The sequence below is a fragment of the Stereum hirsutum genome, assembly GCF_000264905.1.
Source record: "Stereum hirsutum FP-91666 SS1 unplaced genomic scaffold STEHIscaffold_15, whole genome shotgun sequence".
Classification (NCBI taxonomy): Eukaryota; Fungi; Basidiomycota; class Agaricomycetes; order Russulales; family Stereaceae; genus Stereum; species Stereum hirsutum.
Window position 1 is genome coordinate 936,805 of NW_006763145.1, and position 13,974 is coordinate 950,778.

At 50.3% G+C, this 13,974-nt stretch overlaps 6 protein-coding genes across 6 annotated transcripts; 3 read left to right on the forward strand and 3 right to left on the reverse strand.

Annotated features, from left to right (window-relative positions):
* Window positions 1-156: 156 nt before the first annotated feature.
* On the forward strand, window positions 157-1,872 carry STEHIDRAFT_171371 (uncharacterized protein; the record flags this gene model as incomplete). Its single annotated transcript, XM_007308524.1, has 3 exons — window positions 157-178; window positions 231-1,675; window positions 1,747-1,872. The coding sequence occupies 2 exons, from the start codon at window positions 157-159 to the stop codon at window positions 1,667-1,669; spliced, it is 1,461 nt and encodes a 486-aa protein (XP_007308586.1). The 3' UTR covers window positions 1,670-1,675; window positions 1,747-1,872.
* A 1,612-nt stretch (window positions 1,873-3,484) lies between these two features.
* On the forward strand, window positions 3,485-3,852 carry STEHIDRAFT_64960 (uncharacterized protein; the record flags this gene model as incomplete). The annotated part of the gene is made up of 2 exons (XM_007308278.1): window positions 3,485-3,670; window positions 3,739-3,852. Coding segments are annotated over 2 exons (300 nt in total), but the record flags the coding sequence as incomplete, so codon positions are not given.
* Window positions 3,853-4,458: 606 nt separating this feature from the next.
* Window positions 4,459-5,407, reverse strand: STEHIDRAFT_161002 (carbonic anhydrase; the record flags this gene model as incomplete). Its single annotated transcript, XM_007308525.1, has 4 exons — window positions 4,459-4,925; window positions 4,983-5,062; window positions 5,123-5,217; window positions 5,270-5,407. 4 exons carry the CDS (start codon window positions 5,405-5,407, stop codon window positions 4,459-4,461), a joined length of 780 nt encoding a protein of 259 aa, XP_007308587.1.
* Window positions 5,408-6,136: 729 nt separating this feature from the next.
* Window positions 6,137-7,498, reverse strand: STEHIDRAFT_84855 (carbonic anhydrase). Its single transcript, XM_007308526.1, has 5 exons — window positions 7,270-7,498; window positions 7,119-7,213; window positions 6,984-7,063; window positions 6,410-6,922; window positions 6,137-6,343 (listed from the first exon to the last, which is right to left on the reverse strand). Exons 1-4 carry the CDS (start codon window positions 7,411-7,413, stop codon window positions 6,450-6,452), a joined length of 792 nt encoding a protein of 263 aa, XP_007308588.1. The 5' UTR covers window positions 7,414-7,498; the 3' UTR covers window positions 6,137-6,343; window positions 6,410-6,449.
* A 547-nt stretch (window positions 7,499-8,045) lies between these two features.
* Window positions 8,046-8,538, reverse strand: STEHIDRAFT_124573 (uncharacterized protein; the record flags this gene model as incomplete). The annotated part of the gene is made up of 2 exons (XM_007308527.1): window positions 8,046-8,192; window positions 8,263-8,538. A coding segment is annotated over one exon (260 nt), but the record flags the coding sequence as incomplete, so codon positions are not given.
* A 323-nt stretch (window positions 8,539-8,861) lies between these two features.
* On the forward strand, window positions 8,862-13,934 carry STEHIDRAFT_161004 (DEAD/H helicase; the record flags this gene model as incomplete). Its single annotated transcript, XM_007308528.1, has 31 exons — window positions 8,862-9,071; window positions 9,142-9,150; window positions 9,219-9,227; window positions 9,278-9,372; window positions 9,426-9,458; window positions 9,511-9,729; window positions 9,783-9,872; window positions 9,928-10,172; window positions 10,230-10,396; window positions 10,453-10,518; window positions 10,573-10,644; window positions 10,695-10,737; window positions 10,791-10,828; window positions 10,880-10,926; window positions 10,982-11,047; window positions 11,103-11,155; window positions 11,206-11,285; window positions 11,349-11,613; window positions 11,805-11,959; window positions 12,033-12,316; window positions 12,373-12,550; window positions 12,603-12,629; window positions 12,684-12,757; window positions 12,817-12,825; window positions 12,876-12,946; window positions 13,010-13,036; window positions 13,093-13,108; window positions 13,161-13,415; window positions 13,480-13,541; window positions 13,594-13,668; window positions 13,726-13,934. The coding sequence occupies 31 exons, from the start codon at window positions 8,862-8,864 to the stop codon at window positions 13,932-13,934; spliced, it is 3,249 nt and encodes a 1,082-aa protein (XP_007308590.1).
* Window positions 13,935-13,974: the final 40 nt, after the last annotated feature.

Sequence of the window (13,974 nt, forward strand, 5' to 3'; positions counted from 1 at the left end):
TGACCTCCGATCCGCTCGAAATATTGCTCGGCCCGGAATAAACCCGGCCGACCCGCCAGGACCCGCCCAACTATGGGAGCGTAGTAAACCGAGACGCCACATCTGTCCGTGACTTTGCTCTTCAAGTTCGCCTCCACTGAGGCATCGACGTCCAAGATGGCAAACACGGACTCAAGTGGTGAGTACATGATTTATGTTCTACTTGCACCCATTTGATACTCGAAACACAGTAATCCCGCTAGCACTTTCTCCGGATACAACTCGCAGGGCATCCTATGACGTGCCGAACGAATTGTGGCTTCACATCTTTCACCTGGCTACCTTCGTTCAAGGCAGCTTGGACGCTGAGCACCATGATTCATTTGATCACGAAGCGGATCTGTGGAACACCGCTCTACAGTATTCTACGATCCCGCGCTTTCCCCTTATCAAGGCCTCGAACGCAACGAAGCTCGGCTTCGCCCTGGTATGCAAACGATGGCATGGCCTAGCGATTCCCCTGCTATACAGGACTGTGCATGTCAATAAATGCGACGACTTAAGATCTCTCGGGCATACGTTGCAGCAGTCCGCAAAGAGCGCGGCCGATGCATCTGCTGAGGGACATAACCCTCCTCTGGGCTCCTGGGTACTTCGTCTGGATCTGGCAATGGACGATCTCCCGAAGACGGCGTCTGGTATGACCAGTGTCCTCGAGAACCTCACTGCTATATTCATATCTCTCCCAAAACTCGAAATTCTGTCTGTAAATGCCCTACCCCCCCTGCACCTAGCAGCGACAGACGCTTCCAGGCCGCTTTCATTGTGCTTGGCCCATATTTCGGAACCGACATGGGATGCGTTGACTTCGAGCTGCGGAGGTTCATTGCTTCGTCTGCAATTTACAGCCAACCTTTACAATTCTTGCATTCTTCCACCACTTCCAAGCGGACAAGGCGGCATGCTCACAGGGTTCACCCGCTTACGAACGCTGGGCCCAGGATTCGACGGAGAATGCCCTGTTTGCAATGAGTTGCCGTCAACCCTGACATCCTACATCCGACCTCTTCACGGGCGTAACACACACGAATGCTCACTCGTGCGAGGTCTACCCCACCCTCAATGTCCTCGTCTGTCTACAATCAGTCTGACGATCCGGAGAAGTCATCCATCTTTATGCTCCCAGCGTTTCCTTGCGCTCAACGGGCTTCCGGTCACTACCATCCTCATTTTTTCCTCACGCTCAGCCGTAAAATATCGCCTTACGCTCGAGCTCATCCGTCAATATTGCCCGAATCTGACACGGCTAATACTTGTCGTGACCACCCTCGACCAGACGGACAATGCTTCGGACATCATACGACTCATGCCACCGTCCGTGACGCACCTCGGTGTAGCACTTGACTTGCCGCATTGGTACCGTGACCCATCCTCCACCGAGGCCATAGACGAGAGCGATCTGGGAAGGATTGTGGAATGGCTTTCCGAAGCACGCCTTGCGCTGTCCAGTTCAGCAGTGCGACTAGTGAGATTTTTCCATTCGAAATATTACGAGCGGCCTTCGAGGAGTGGGGAGACGCAGGTTCTTGGCTTGGATACGGAGTTGGGAGAAGCGCTGAAACGTTTCGAGGGTTGCCGTGTTCCTTTGGAGGGGTTCAATGGGCAGCTGTTGCGATGTGCCACAGAGTGAGTGGATGTGAGTGAATTTTCTGCATACGATGGATCTTGGAAGTGTAATTGCCTTCGTGCTTACTAGTGATCAAGTAGGATTGGGGTAGCCTCAAGGCCAAGACCTTGGGTTCGAGGTCAAGGGCGGTATGTAGTGTGGTGATATCGTCAATCTCCCCATGCGTGCCACCCGCCTTTGACGGAGTTAGATGTCGATGATTTTTGCGAGCATCCACCTCTCACGACACCGTCGAATTTCGTGCCTGTTCATGTCTAGTGATAGTCGTGAATTTATTGCGTCTTCTTCTTCGTCAAGGAGGCGGGTCGTATTGCCAAAGCAAAAAAGCAGGTAAGTCGGAACGTTGGTAGTGGACTCTTTAGAGTCAGCGGTCCGTCTAGCCCGAGTGTGCATGTTTGTCCGGCTGCAGTGGTGCAACCAGTGCGTTTGTGCCCATGACTGGCTTGATCGTATGTTCAATGCACTTCGAACCGTCCATGTCGTGAGAGAGGACGAATATAGGTTCGCTCATGCGATGTATAACTAGACATGACGCTGTTCCCAGAATACGATGCGTAACCTTGCGTACTCGTCGCGCATTATGCATGGCCCTCGATACCGGTCGATCCAACAGTTGGACAGCCATAGTATATTGTCCTTGATCCGTATCTGAAAACTTGTTTTCACTTCTGTACCCTACTCTCCCAAACCTTTAGATTTCCTTCGGCTTTCACACATGCATTCTACAGGACCTCTGCTACAAGCCTATGAAGTCCGTAATTTTCTGGGGACGAGATCGATTTTGCCGCGCCAAATTAGCGCGGAAGCCGAACAGACCACTTTTGACATCTTCTGATTTTCTGCTCGTCCATTCGCTCGCTCAGTACAAAAGTTGGCAGATGTTATAGGATATACATTCCGAGCATATGGTCAAAATGATGCGCTGGTAGCATGAAGGGACACCGTCAAACAGCTCATTTTTCACTTCTAAACTTTTCAGATCCGGGTCAAGGACAGTAGTATTCGAGCCTAGTAGCATAGAATCCCGCGGTGCCGTTCCACGACCTGGTTGGCGTTTTCTACTGGGAGCAGACATTGACGATGACGCTTTGCCGAGCACGGAAATGGAGCTTCTCGGATGCATACCGGAGTTCCAACCTTGGACATGAATGAACCGCACACCTGGCCTCCGTAACGACTGCAACCTTTCTATGCGTGTCGATCTCGCCTAACCTTGCGGTTCGGTCTGGAAACCCTCTGACCATTGACCGTTATCCTGGATGGCTACAAGAGGCGCACCAGCTTGTTGTATGCTCGCAAGTACTTGCACCTCTCCAGAGTCAACTGCCAGCCATTTTCCAATGCAGCCAGGACCGCCCCCCGACTATCGCTCAAATAACACCTTTACGGCGAATAATCCTCAGCAACCAGCAGAGATCCCCCTCCACGATGACACCACACCGAGTCATGGAGAGTCGAGACCTACTTACTCCCGGGCCTGTGACACCTGTGGCGAATGGGTCTCCGACTCGAAGCGCCACCGTAACTTACCTCCACACATGAAACTGGACGAATGGCCAGGGCCATTTCCCATACCCTTACTCCTCACGGCCATCTTCACTTCACTGTGTACAATCTGCTATGGACACAAAGATCTCACCCATGTATGGTGTACTAGTACTAGTACTGAGAAAGCCGAAAAAGAATGGTGAGGAAGGACCGTTTAGCTGTCAGGATTAACAACGTTACCGTCGTCGTACGCCACCTTATTGTTTGCTGTTTTCCTTGCACTGAAGGCACCTGACCAACACTCGATTTTCCTTCTCGTGGTAGGGTTCCCTGCTCATAGGCGCCAGTGCAGCGTTTCTTACTACCACCCCACCTCTCGGAGGTTTGCTCAACTTCAACGAGCAAGGCCCATATATCTGTCTCCTGCTGTCATTCGGTCTCACGTTGGGAGGTGTTGTTATCGGCTCGAGCCTTCTCTACGCCTTGCCAATTGTTCAGGGGACATGGCATCGAGATGTGAGTGTTGAGTTGGTATCTAGGGAGACGGGAGACACTTGGTCAGACTCTCATACTGCGTCTTCCAGAGTCTCATGGCATCCCGATCGCACGTCTGCTGCACATTAATCTTCCTCACGTACCCGTTCATCACCATCGGCACATCTACGGTTGTGATGGCCATGGGTAAGCATCCTTGCTAGATTCTCGTCCTAGAGTTTGCCGCGAAGCTAACCGGACGGAATTATATAGGTCTTCTAGCAGCTTGCTGGCAATCCCAAAATGAGCTTGTCAGAAAGAGTTGCAGTGCCGTAATGCTTGTTCCGGTCATGATGATCATGCTCTTTGTGTGGACACAAGTGCCACTTTTGGTGTCCATAATACGGCACAAACCATCACCGACTGCGCCTGGAGTAGATACCACAGACGCTGCTGGCCTTGCAAGGTAACTTCGCATTATGTGCTTTCTTCTGAGGTTTATGCGGACTGATCATGTGCTCTAAACATATCACCTAGCAGTCATGCATGAGTAGGTGGTTACGATGAGTATATACTCGTACATGGTCTCCACTCCGTACTTTGTATGCCGGCTGGGCTGTAATATGCGCGTCACCTCATTTTTCTCGTCGGAGAGACAGTTAGCATCCCTTTCCTAGCTTTGACCCGTAAACTAATAAATTCAGTCATGGGGAGAACTCTTCCCGAAGACTGCGCTCTCCTTGTCAGACTACGATACATGGACACACATACATGGTTCGTCCCCTTGGCCCATCTTGTAGTTTCTGAGCCTGCTACTATAAGGGCCACGCCTACTCCCTCCGAGCCTTCGGTTTGACATACGCAGTGACCTGCTCTGTGACTTCAAGGTCTCTCAACCTCCCCGTCTCCACCTCATACACCCAGCCGTGCACCCAAACATCGATCTCTGAGTGGTCCGGATCTCCCTTCGGAAAAGTATCCACCACGTTGCGCACCTGCCTCTTCACGCTGGCCTCCCTGAGGACTTTGATCGACGCCGCATGGTCTGGGCCGAACTGACCGTCCCGGTCGAGTTCACGAGCTAGCTCGGTGAGCGATGTGAGCCAAGTTTCGATAGGCGTGGGGGCGTCACGGGTGGATTCGGACTTGGGTGCGAGAAGACCACGAGAATCCTCTTGAAAGGCGAAACTCTCTTTGCCGTCTTGACCGTCGAAGACGGAATGCCCATGACGTCCTTCTATAGCGTCGTTGTAGGCGGCTTCGACGCCACCGCAATGGGTATGGCCCACGATTGCAACTGAGTATTGACCATCAGAGTTTTGTAGATCATGTGTCACAGTAAACCCGAACATACCGTGCTGGACGTGGAGATGCAGTACAGCATAATCTAGGACAGCGTGTGCTGAAACATCGAGGTCCAACGGGAGGAACTGGCTAGAAGACACGGGTGTGAGTGATCCTGAAGAAAAAATCATTCAAATGTATGTAAATTACTTGGCGATGTTTCGGTGGACAAAAAGGTCGCCTGGAGCAAGGTTTGTGACAGCAGTCTCCGGAGCCCGAGAGTCGGAACAGCCTATCCACAGGAGCTAGTGCATGGCAGTCAGTACAGGAGAAGGTCCACGCCTTCTTGAGACTAACCTTAGGTCTTTGTCCCTCTGCGCTCCTGGTAAATATATCCTTGGTGTATGGGTTATGGACCAGAGCATTGGCCCATGCCTTATTGCAGGAATAAAGGAGTCGAGGAACCGCTTCTGGCCCGACAAGATCAGATGACATTGTGTGAAGAGTAGCGCTTTCTGGATAGTGATAGGTCAGGAGTGTTCGTCGTTTACTCTTGGTGGACCCGAAGAGTTGAGAGAGAGCAGTGAGTGGGGATTACCTGTGGGGTGGCTGGAGGGTCTTTTATAGAAAACGAAAACAGTGAGGTCAGCACGCAGGCGAGCCGCAGATTCCGAGGTATCCTTTGTGCTGACTGCTGTATACTCGAGGTATGTTAGATAACGCTCCGATCATTACGAGGTTGAGTGTATCATAGTGACACTTGCAATGTTTCGCAATGCATGGTGGAGAAATGATGGTCTTGTGGGCAGTAAATTTGCGGTGTTCGAGGAGGCAGGCGCCATACAGTTATATTGAGCCCTTATCGTGGAAGTATGAAGTCCATGACCGAAGCTCCGTAGGCATAGAGGCGAATCTTTGGGATCGAACAAGCAAGTGATATCTGTAAGCAAGCCAGGTACAGCTAACGACGCCCGTTGTGCCTAGAGGTTTGCTTCCATACATTCTCTCCGGCATTTAGACGCGGGTCGTGATATGGAGAGAGTGATGTGAACAGCGTCAAATCACAGAGTGTAAGGTTCCACGAAAAATGTCTTTGCATGGAAAGTTGTTCGAGCTGCGAGCTGTTCGTTAAAAAAGCGCAGGGCCTTGCTGCGCAGCCTCCAATAGATGAGCCAGGCGATAAAGCAGGAATTTTAGAAACGGAGAAAGTTATGTGTGAACAAGGCGTGAGGCAAAATCTTGCACAAATCGTGGATGCTGCAATGCGAGGATGCTCTGGGACAAGGTGGTTTGTGGAGTCATCGAGTACACCTGTGACGGAGGCCAGAGATCATGAGGAATATCAGTCGAGGGAGCCACACTCTAGGCAAATAGAATTATCCAACGGTGAAGCTTAAACTCAGACGTAGGCTCGGGGGATAGCATACTAGTCTGTAAGAAAAAGAACGCGCATGCCGGTCAGGCTCGACAGGGGGGGGGAATCAAGAAACGACGTACAAGCCACGAGCCGTGCGCCACAGATTGATGTCTGAGCCCCTTACTTTGCATCCTCTTTTGGTTTCACGTATGCAACGCACTTCTCCGTAACCTCAAGGTCCCTTAACCTCCCTGTCTCAACGTCATAAACCCATCCATGCACCCAAACCGCCTGCTCCACGCCACCCACCGCATCTCCCTTCGGAAAAGTGCTCACCAAATTCTTCACCTGCAGCTTCACGTTCTCGTCCGTAAGCAGTGTCACGGAAGGCAGAGGGTGCTCTTCGTGATGATTTGGGTCCACACCGTAATCGAGTTCACGGGCCAGGTTGGTTAAGGGCGTGAGCCAGGTGATGATTGGGTCGTCTTCCACGAACTCGGCGGGAAGGAGGTGACGGTGGTCGTGTTGAAATTTGAAGTCTTTTTTGGCCTTCTGCTTTACACTGTCGATGGTGACGTGGCCAGGCAGCCCCTCGGTAGCGCGGTTGTAGGCGGCTTGGATACCGCCGCAGTGGGTGTGGCCCACGATTGCGACTGCAATCATACCACTCATTTAAATACCGAAAAAAACGCGACAAAGTGAGATCGCACGTACCATGTTGAACATGGAGATGCTTCACGGCATAGTCTAGGGCAGCGTGGGCGGAAAGATCAAGCTCTGAAGCGTGGAACTGACTGGAGAATGCGCAGAAGCGTTAGCGCAAGCAACGTGTGAACAGACATGACTTACTTCGCGATGTTTCGATGGACAAAGATGTCGCCTGGTGCAAGTTTTGTGAGCACGGTTTCGGGAACTCTAGAATCGGAGCAACCGATCCAGAGAATCTGCAACAGGACTTTAGCACATGGTGAAAAGCTCAGAGAAGTTCATAAAACCGAACCTTGGGTGACTGTCCCTCCGCATGCCTGGGAAAGAAGTCCGCCGTGTATGGATGATTGACGATGTCAGCGGCCCAAGCTTCGTTACGAGTATAGAGGAGTTGAGGTACTGCGGCAGCGTCAGAAACATTCATTTCGAAAACCATGGTGGATGAACAGGAATTCTAGATCGTGATAGATCGGAAAGTTTATCCGAAACTTTGGGTGATTCGGGAGGGCGGAAGAGACAATCGATTTATCGCAGCCTCGAGGAACCTGCTGCTTATATAGTTATCTGAGAACAGCGTGGTCAACGCAGAATAGGGCGGTGCAAGCTATTAATAGCGAGCATAGTTAAATATATCGGGCCTTGTCCAGAAAAGGTTGCGTCCAGGGGCTAAAGCCGGTAAGCACGTACGCCTGGAGGAGAGGAAGAAGCAGAACCGCGTCCACAGATAGACATACTCGTATTACCAAGTACATGTCTATGTATCATGTCAGAAGCACTCACATGTTCTGCACAGAGTCGAGGCACAGTGTGTGTACCGAAAGGAAGACAGTACCAAGCCCTGAAGTTTATTCAATATTGTGTTTTGTGGGTATTCGACGAGTTTCGCCGGTGTGATTTGCGCAAAAAAAATGAGGCAATAACGGGAAGCACAACGGAATATACCTTGCGTTCTGGACAATCGATCCTTCAGTCCTTTTGATGATTGACGGGAGTTTGAGGAAAGTATATGCAGAATGCGGCCTGTCGTGACGCCCACTGAGAACGACTGGCTTCGCGTAGCTGGATGCGGTTCAATACTCGGACCAAGTTGCATAAGAGGTTGAAGATACAGCATGAGATGTAGGGTGCAAGGGGAAGTGACTCTATTCCAAGGACAAGACGAAAGTAATGGCAAGGAGAAGTGCAATATCATGTCAAGGTTAGACGTGGAGGCTCCTGGTCACCAAAGGCAAAGCACGCATATTCGTCATCGTATTCAATAAAGAGATGCATGATCGCGACGTACCATGAACAGCACGATATCACCGTTCCCTCACCATGTTCTTCAATGGTCTGACCTTCCATGGCTTCACTGCCGCGAACATTTCCTTGGTCAATGGAGGCTCGAGACGGATATTTGATGGGTAGCTCGCTCCAGCATCAATCCTGCGTTTTGACAGGATTTCGTAGAGTGTCGGACGCTTTGTGAGCTCTCGGGGAACCTCCTCAATGATGGCCTCTGGGGCGGTTATGGTAGCCCGAGGAACGATCCGGATTAAACGCGGAAGAGACGGTCGCATCTCTAGGTATCCACAAGACATCAGTTAGATGTCTTCAAGTAGACTGGGTACAAATTGAGCGACTAGGGCAACATACCTGTCTAACTGGCGGTAGAGAGCAAGAGCAATTTCGAGTATGTCACAGGTGCTACCGAAATATTGTCACGAGAGTGATGTAACGCGTCACTTGGAGTGACAAATGTGACCTGTCGTGTTCTTTCGCGTCGCGCCACACATTCACAAGAACTCTCATCTCTTTTCACAACGACCACCAGCTTCTGGGGAGTCGACGTGACCTGCCCTCATATACACTACATCCAGTCCAGTTTTTTGGCATAATAATACAATGGCAGAAACCTCGAAACACACCGGGGCCTCCGCCTCTAAGAGCGGCCGAAAACGCAAGGGGACCGAAGATGAGAGCGAAGGCCCACCCGCCGCAGGAGGAGAAAGTTCTTCCCGGACAAAGTCAGCCAAGAAATCCCGAAAGTCTGTTAAGGGCAAAGGAAAAATGAAAGCCAAAGGAGAAGAAGAATGGCCCCAATACTTCCAACATGTTGGTTTTCTCGTTCTCGCTGACGGTGTGGCGACTCACGCGTTGCGCTTTCTTTCTTCTTCTCGCGCAGCTTTCCAAGGTAATACTGGCTAGGACTGGGCTACATGCAATTAGTGTTTCAACTAACAGTTTTGTATCATCAAATAGGTCTTCAAGGTAGGATCTATATGCTCAGTAACGAAAACAAGCCTCATCTAGATATGTAGGCTTTGAACACCGTCCTTGCTTTCTGCTCTTCTCGGAAACATCTGGCGACGACCTTCCCGGTCATAAGAACATCAGTAGAGGGTCTACTTAAGGAGTACGGTAAAATATTATTTGTGCGTCATAAATCTGAGCCTGACAGCCACCCAGGCCTCTGGAACTCACGAAGGTGGCTGAATTGAAGTATGTCACCCCTGTCACTCGAGCCAGTAAATCACTGAGCTTTGCGGACTAGAGCATTACTTCCCGACATGGTAAAGCTCGCCTATACCACTCCCGACGAGCTACGCATCAATTCGACCCCACGACCCAGCAAGTTCCGCGAGAAATCCCCAGATTACGGAAAGTTCATGCAGGCCGGGCCTTCAAACTACGAAGCAGAGGAGCATGTTCTTGTCCTGGACCTCCTTGATAATGTGAAAGGAAGCAAACCCGGTGGTACAGAATCCTTCCAGTAAGAGTCGTCTAGCAATTCCGTCATAAATTATGCGCTAAAATTTGCCATAGAACGCTAGCTCTTCCTCCATCCATGACGCCAACCCAAGTGAAGAAGTTAATAGACAACAGAAACAAGCGTTTCACCCTTGCAGTCGAAGAGTTAGCTATCGACTCTCTTCAAACTCCTCGAGATATTGAACTTGCCATCCTATAGGCTACTTCAAGCAACTCCTCCAGATGAAGACCCGGCTGCGCTCGTACAAGCCGCTGCTCGAGAACACATACCTCTTAACCCTAAACAGAAATCTACCGAATTCGGCGACATCATGAAAATGCCTATCCCGGCCCACGACGTCCGACCATCCATTGATGAAGTTCTTACAGAGATTCAAGAGGAAGGCTGGTACAAAAATCAAATAGTGGACCGGAGAATTTTCGAAGCTAGGGAAGGCCAAACAGGTGAGCTGAGATCCCCTTGACTGTCCGCAGGTGTAAGATACTGAGAGGATATCTTAGCTAATCTGGACCATCCGCTGTCTGGAACAATTCAGCAGGCACTTTTAGACTCTAGGAAGATCACTTCTCTGTACACTCACCAGGTCGCTTCTATCAATGCCTTGCAGCAAAACAAGCATGTCATAGTTTCGACGAGCACGGCTTCTGGAAAGTCAGTGATTTATCAGGTGAATCTCACGTACTCTGCCCCATTTGCTGTTAACCGTCTCTGACCTTGAAAAAGGTTCCGTTACTACGTTTCCTTGAGGAAGACAACTCTGCGACCGCGATATTCATATACCCCACAAAGGTTTGGATGGTTCCCAGTTTCATTCTGTATTCTGTAGCTGAATGTTACGTGCAGGCGTTGGCACAGGATCAGCGAGCTGCATTGGAGGCATTGCTGGCTGCTTGTCCGGGTCTTGAGCATATAAAGGTTAATACATCAGCATCAAGCATGTTGTAACAGAATATTGAATGGACTAGGTATCGACGTATGACGGGGATACGCCACAAGAGCAACGCAGTGGTATGTCAGCCTACTTCGTTCAGCGTTCCGGATTCCCAAATTATGTCATGTAGTTGTCCGCGAGACTGCTTCAGTCATATTCACGAACTTTGTGAGTGTATTTCTTGGAATAACCGCTTTCTAAGCTAAAGATGGCATTCAGGATATGCTCCATGCATCCATACTTCCACACGAGGATCTGTGGCGCAGGTAAGCCCTGTGAACTTTGATTCAGCCACTGTCTACTGAGATCCATTTTACGCAGCTTTCTAAAGAACCTCAAGCTGGTCGCCGTTGACGAACTCCATTACTACCATGACCTCTTCGGAAGGTTCGTTCAACCTTGTGTCCAGCGGGTAGGATAGCGCTCACGAGAGTATCAATAGTCATGTCGCTTTCGTGACCCGACGTCTGCGTCGTGTCTGTGCAGCTGTCGGAAGTATGTCTTCCCCACTTCAGCATCATTTCTTCCAGCTGATAAATTGATAGACCGCCGTCTCCACTTCGTCTCCTGCAGCGCCACAATCTCCAAGCCCAAAGAACATATGAAGAGGATCTTTGGTCTCGAGGTGCGTCACATCTCTTGAAATCTTCTGTCCGTCTAAGAGCTCACTGACGCCTACTTTGCGCAGGACGTGGAAGCAATAACTGAGGACGGTGCTCCTTCGGGTCGGAAAGACTTTATCATTTGGGATTCTCCACCTATAGATGAGATGGCTCCGGAAATGGGTAGACATAGCGCGGTCACGCAGGCGACGGGGTTGATGAGATATCTGATGAAGAGGGGTGTGAGGGTCATCATGTTCTGCAAGGTTAACTTCCTCACAACTTCGTTGAATTCGGCAAGGGTGCTGAAGGACATTCTCGTGCTGACAGATCAGAAAATCATGCGAGTTGGTACGTAATTCAACGTTTGCCACTGAAATGGAACCATGTAACGGACATTCGCTACATAGGCCATGAAAACACTCAGAGCGGAATTGAGTGAAGAGGGCCGTCATGACATTCTAGAGCGAGTGATGTCCTATCGAGGAGGCATGAACACTACCTCTCATCCCAGGTCACTGAATATTAATTATTGGAGATAGGTTATGCCCAAGAGGATAGGCGTAAGATCGAGGCTCAGGCATTCTCAGGCCAATTACTGGGCATCGTTGCCACGAATGCCCTCGAACTGGGCGTCGATATTGGTGTGCTCGACGCCGTGATCATGATGGGGTTCCCCTTTGGCGTCGCTAATCTTGTAAGCCATTGAACCTCGCTAACTAGTTCGTTTTCTACATCCTCCTCTTCCTCTGAGTATCATGCTATTACAGCGGCAACAAATCGGTCGTGCAGGTCGTCGTGCTCGTGATGCTCTCGCAGTACTTGTCGCAGATTCACTTCCCATCGACCGGCACTATGTCCTGAACCCTCAGGACATATTCGATAAGCCTATGGACGAGTTGATTATCGATCTGGAGAGTGATTGGATCGTGGAGGCGCATCTGCAGTGTGCGGCTCATGAGATGCCGGTGTCGGCTGTGGAGGACGAGAAGTGGTTTGGACCCTTGACGAAAGAGATATGTAAGACAAAATTAGTCAAGGACAAGGATGGCTGGTCAGTTCACCTAATGTGTTATTGAGTGAGAGGACAGCTAATGAAGCGACTTACAGGTATCACACGCATTCGAAATTCTTGCCGTTCCCTGCAAAGTATGTGTCGCTGAGGGGGGCAGAAGAGGAGAAGTACGTGTTGGTCGATGTGACGAAACTGCAATCGGAGGGTACGGCCAAGATCCTAGAGGAAATCGAGATTTCGAGAGCTTTGTTTGAACTTTATGAAGGCGCTATTGTATGTTGGCACTGGAAATAAAAACTGACCTCCGCTAATCTTTCTCTTCTAGTTCACTCACCAAGGTTTGACCTTCCTTGTGAGGTTCTTCAGTCTGGCCCCCCATGAACAATTTGCTGATCTTCAGGTCTAGATAAAGGAAGTCAGCCATGACCTCAAACGGGCGAAAGCTATCAGGACGGACGTCAGCTGGACAACATCGCCCAGGTGAGGAAATCATCCAGCTTCCCATAGCTCTAAAATCTCATTATTTCCTGGATATTCAGAGACTTCACGTAAGCACCAACATATTTAGCACTACTACAACCTCTGACTATCGCTTCAGAGATGTTGACGCTGTCCAGACGTATCGAATCCGAGAGATCAAAGAGTCACCACGACGGGCTTTCTATGGTCGTAAGTCTCCACCCTTGCCCTCTTATGGCTCTGTTACTAATCTACAAGCCCCCGTCTTGACAGGCGTCGATGTGATGACTGTTGTTTTCGGTCAGTTCGTAGAACATCACTTCTCGATCCAATCAACTGACATGCCATCCTCCCAGGATATTTCAAGCTACGGTATGCCGCCCTCGTCCTCCACGCAAAACACGTACTGACCCGCACGGTCTAGCCTGAAAGTCATTCTAGACGTCGTAGACGTCGAAACGCCTCCCTGGGAACGCACCTCCACCGGCTTATGGATGGATGTCTCGAAATCCATCCTCGACCTCATGAATGACAAAGGCATCAACCCCGCCGAAGCCATCCACTCCGCACAACACGCATTCATGAACAGGTTCCCTATGTCTTCGGAGCTGAGGACGGAATGTAAGGCGCCGGAAAAGGAGTACAAGGCCACGGAGTCGCAGAGAAAGAGGCCTGCTAGGTTTGTCACTCGGTTCGCCATACCTCAAGATGGTTTGACCATTGATGAGGGCCGTCTCGTACAGGCTCATATTTTACGATATCCCCGGAAAAGGTGGCGGGATCGCTGCGAAAGCTTTTGACAATGGTGCCGTGCTCGCTACTTAATCATCTTTTGACTTGAACTCATATCTCATTAGTATCTAACATTCTCCGCCAAGCACATGATACCATCGAGTCGTGCGACTGTGAGGATTCAAGAGGTTGTCCAAACTGTATGCTCCTCGCAGTCATATGTACCTGGGCCACACTGACGCCACATTTCAATCCAGGCGTCGAGAGTACCTTCTGCAAAGAGAGGAATGAAGTCGCGTCCAAGCTCGGAGCGTTGCTCATCATCAAAGACCTCCTCAACATCCCCATCGATCCTGATAGGATCCCACAGCAATTCGATTATGAGAGGACGGACGAGGCGCACCAGACGATTGTGGCGGCGGAGTTCGTGAGGCCGATAGACGATGTACAGGTCGAGAGCGCATAGATGTACATCGCGCTTTGTATTGATGAATTATTGAATGTTT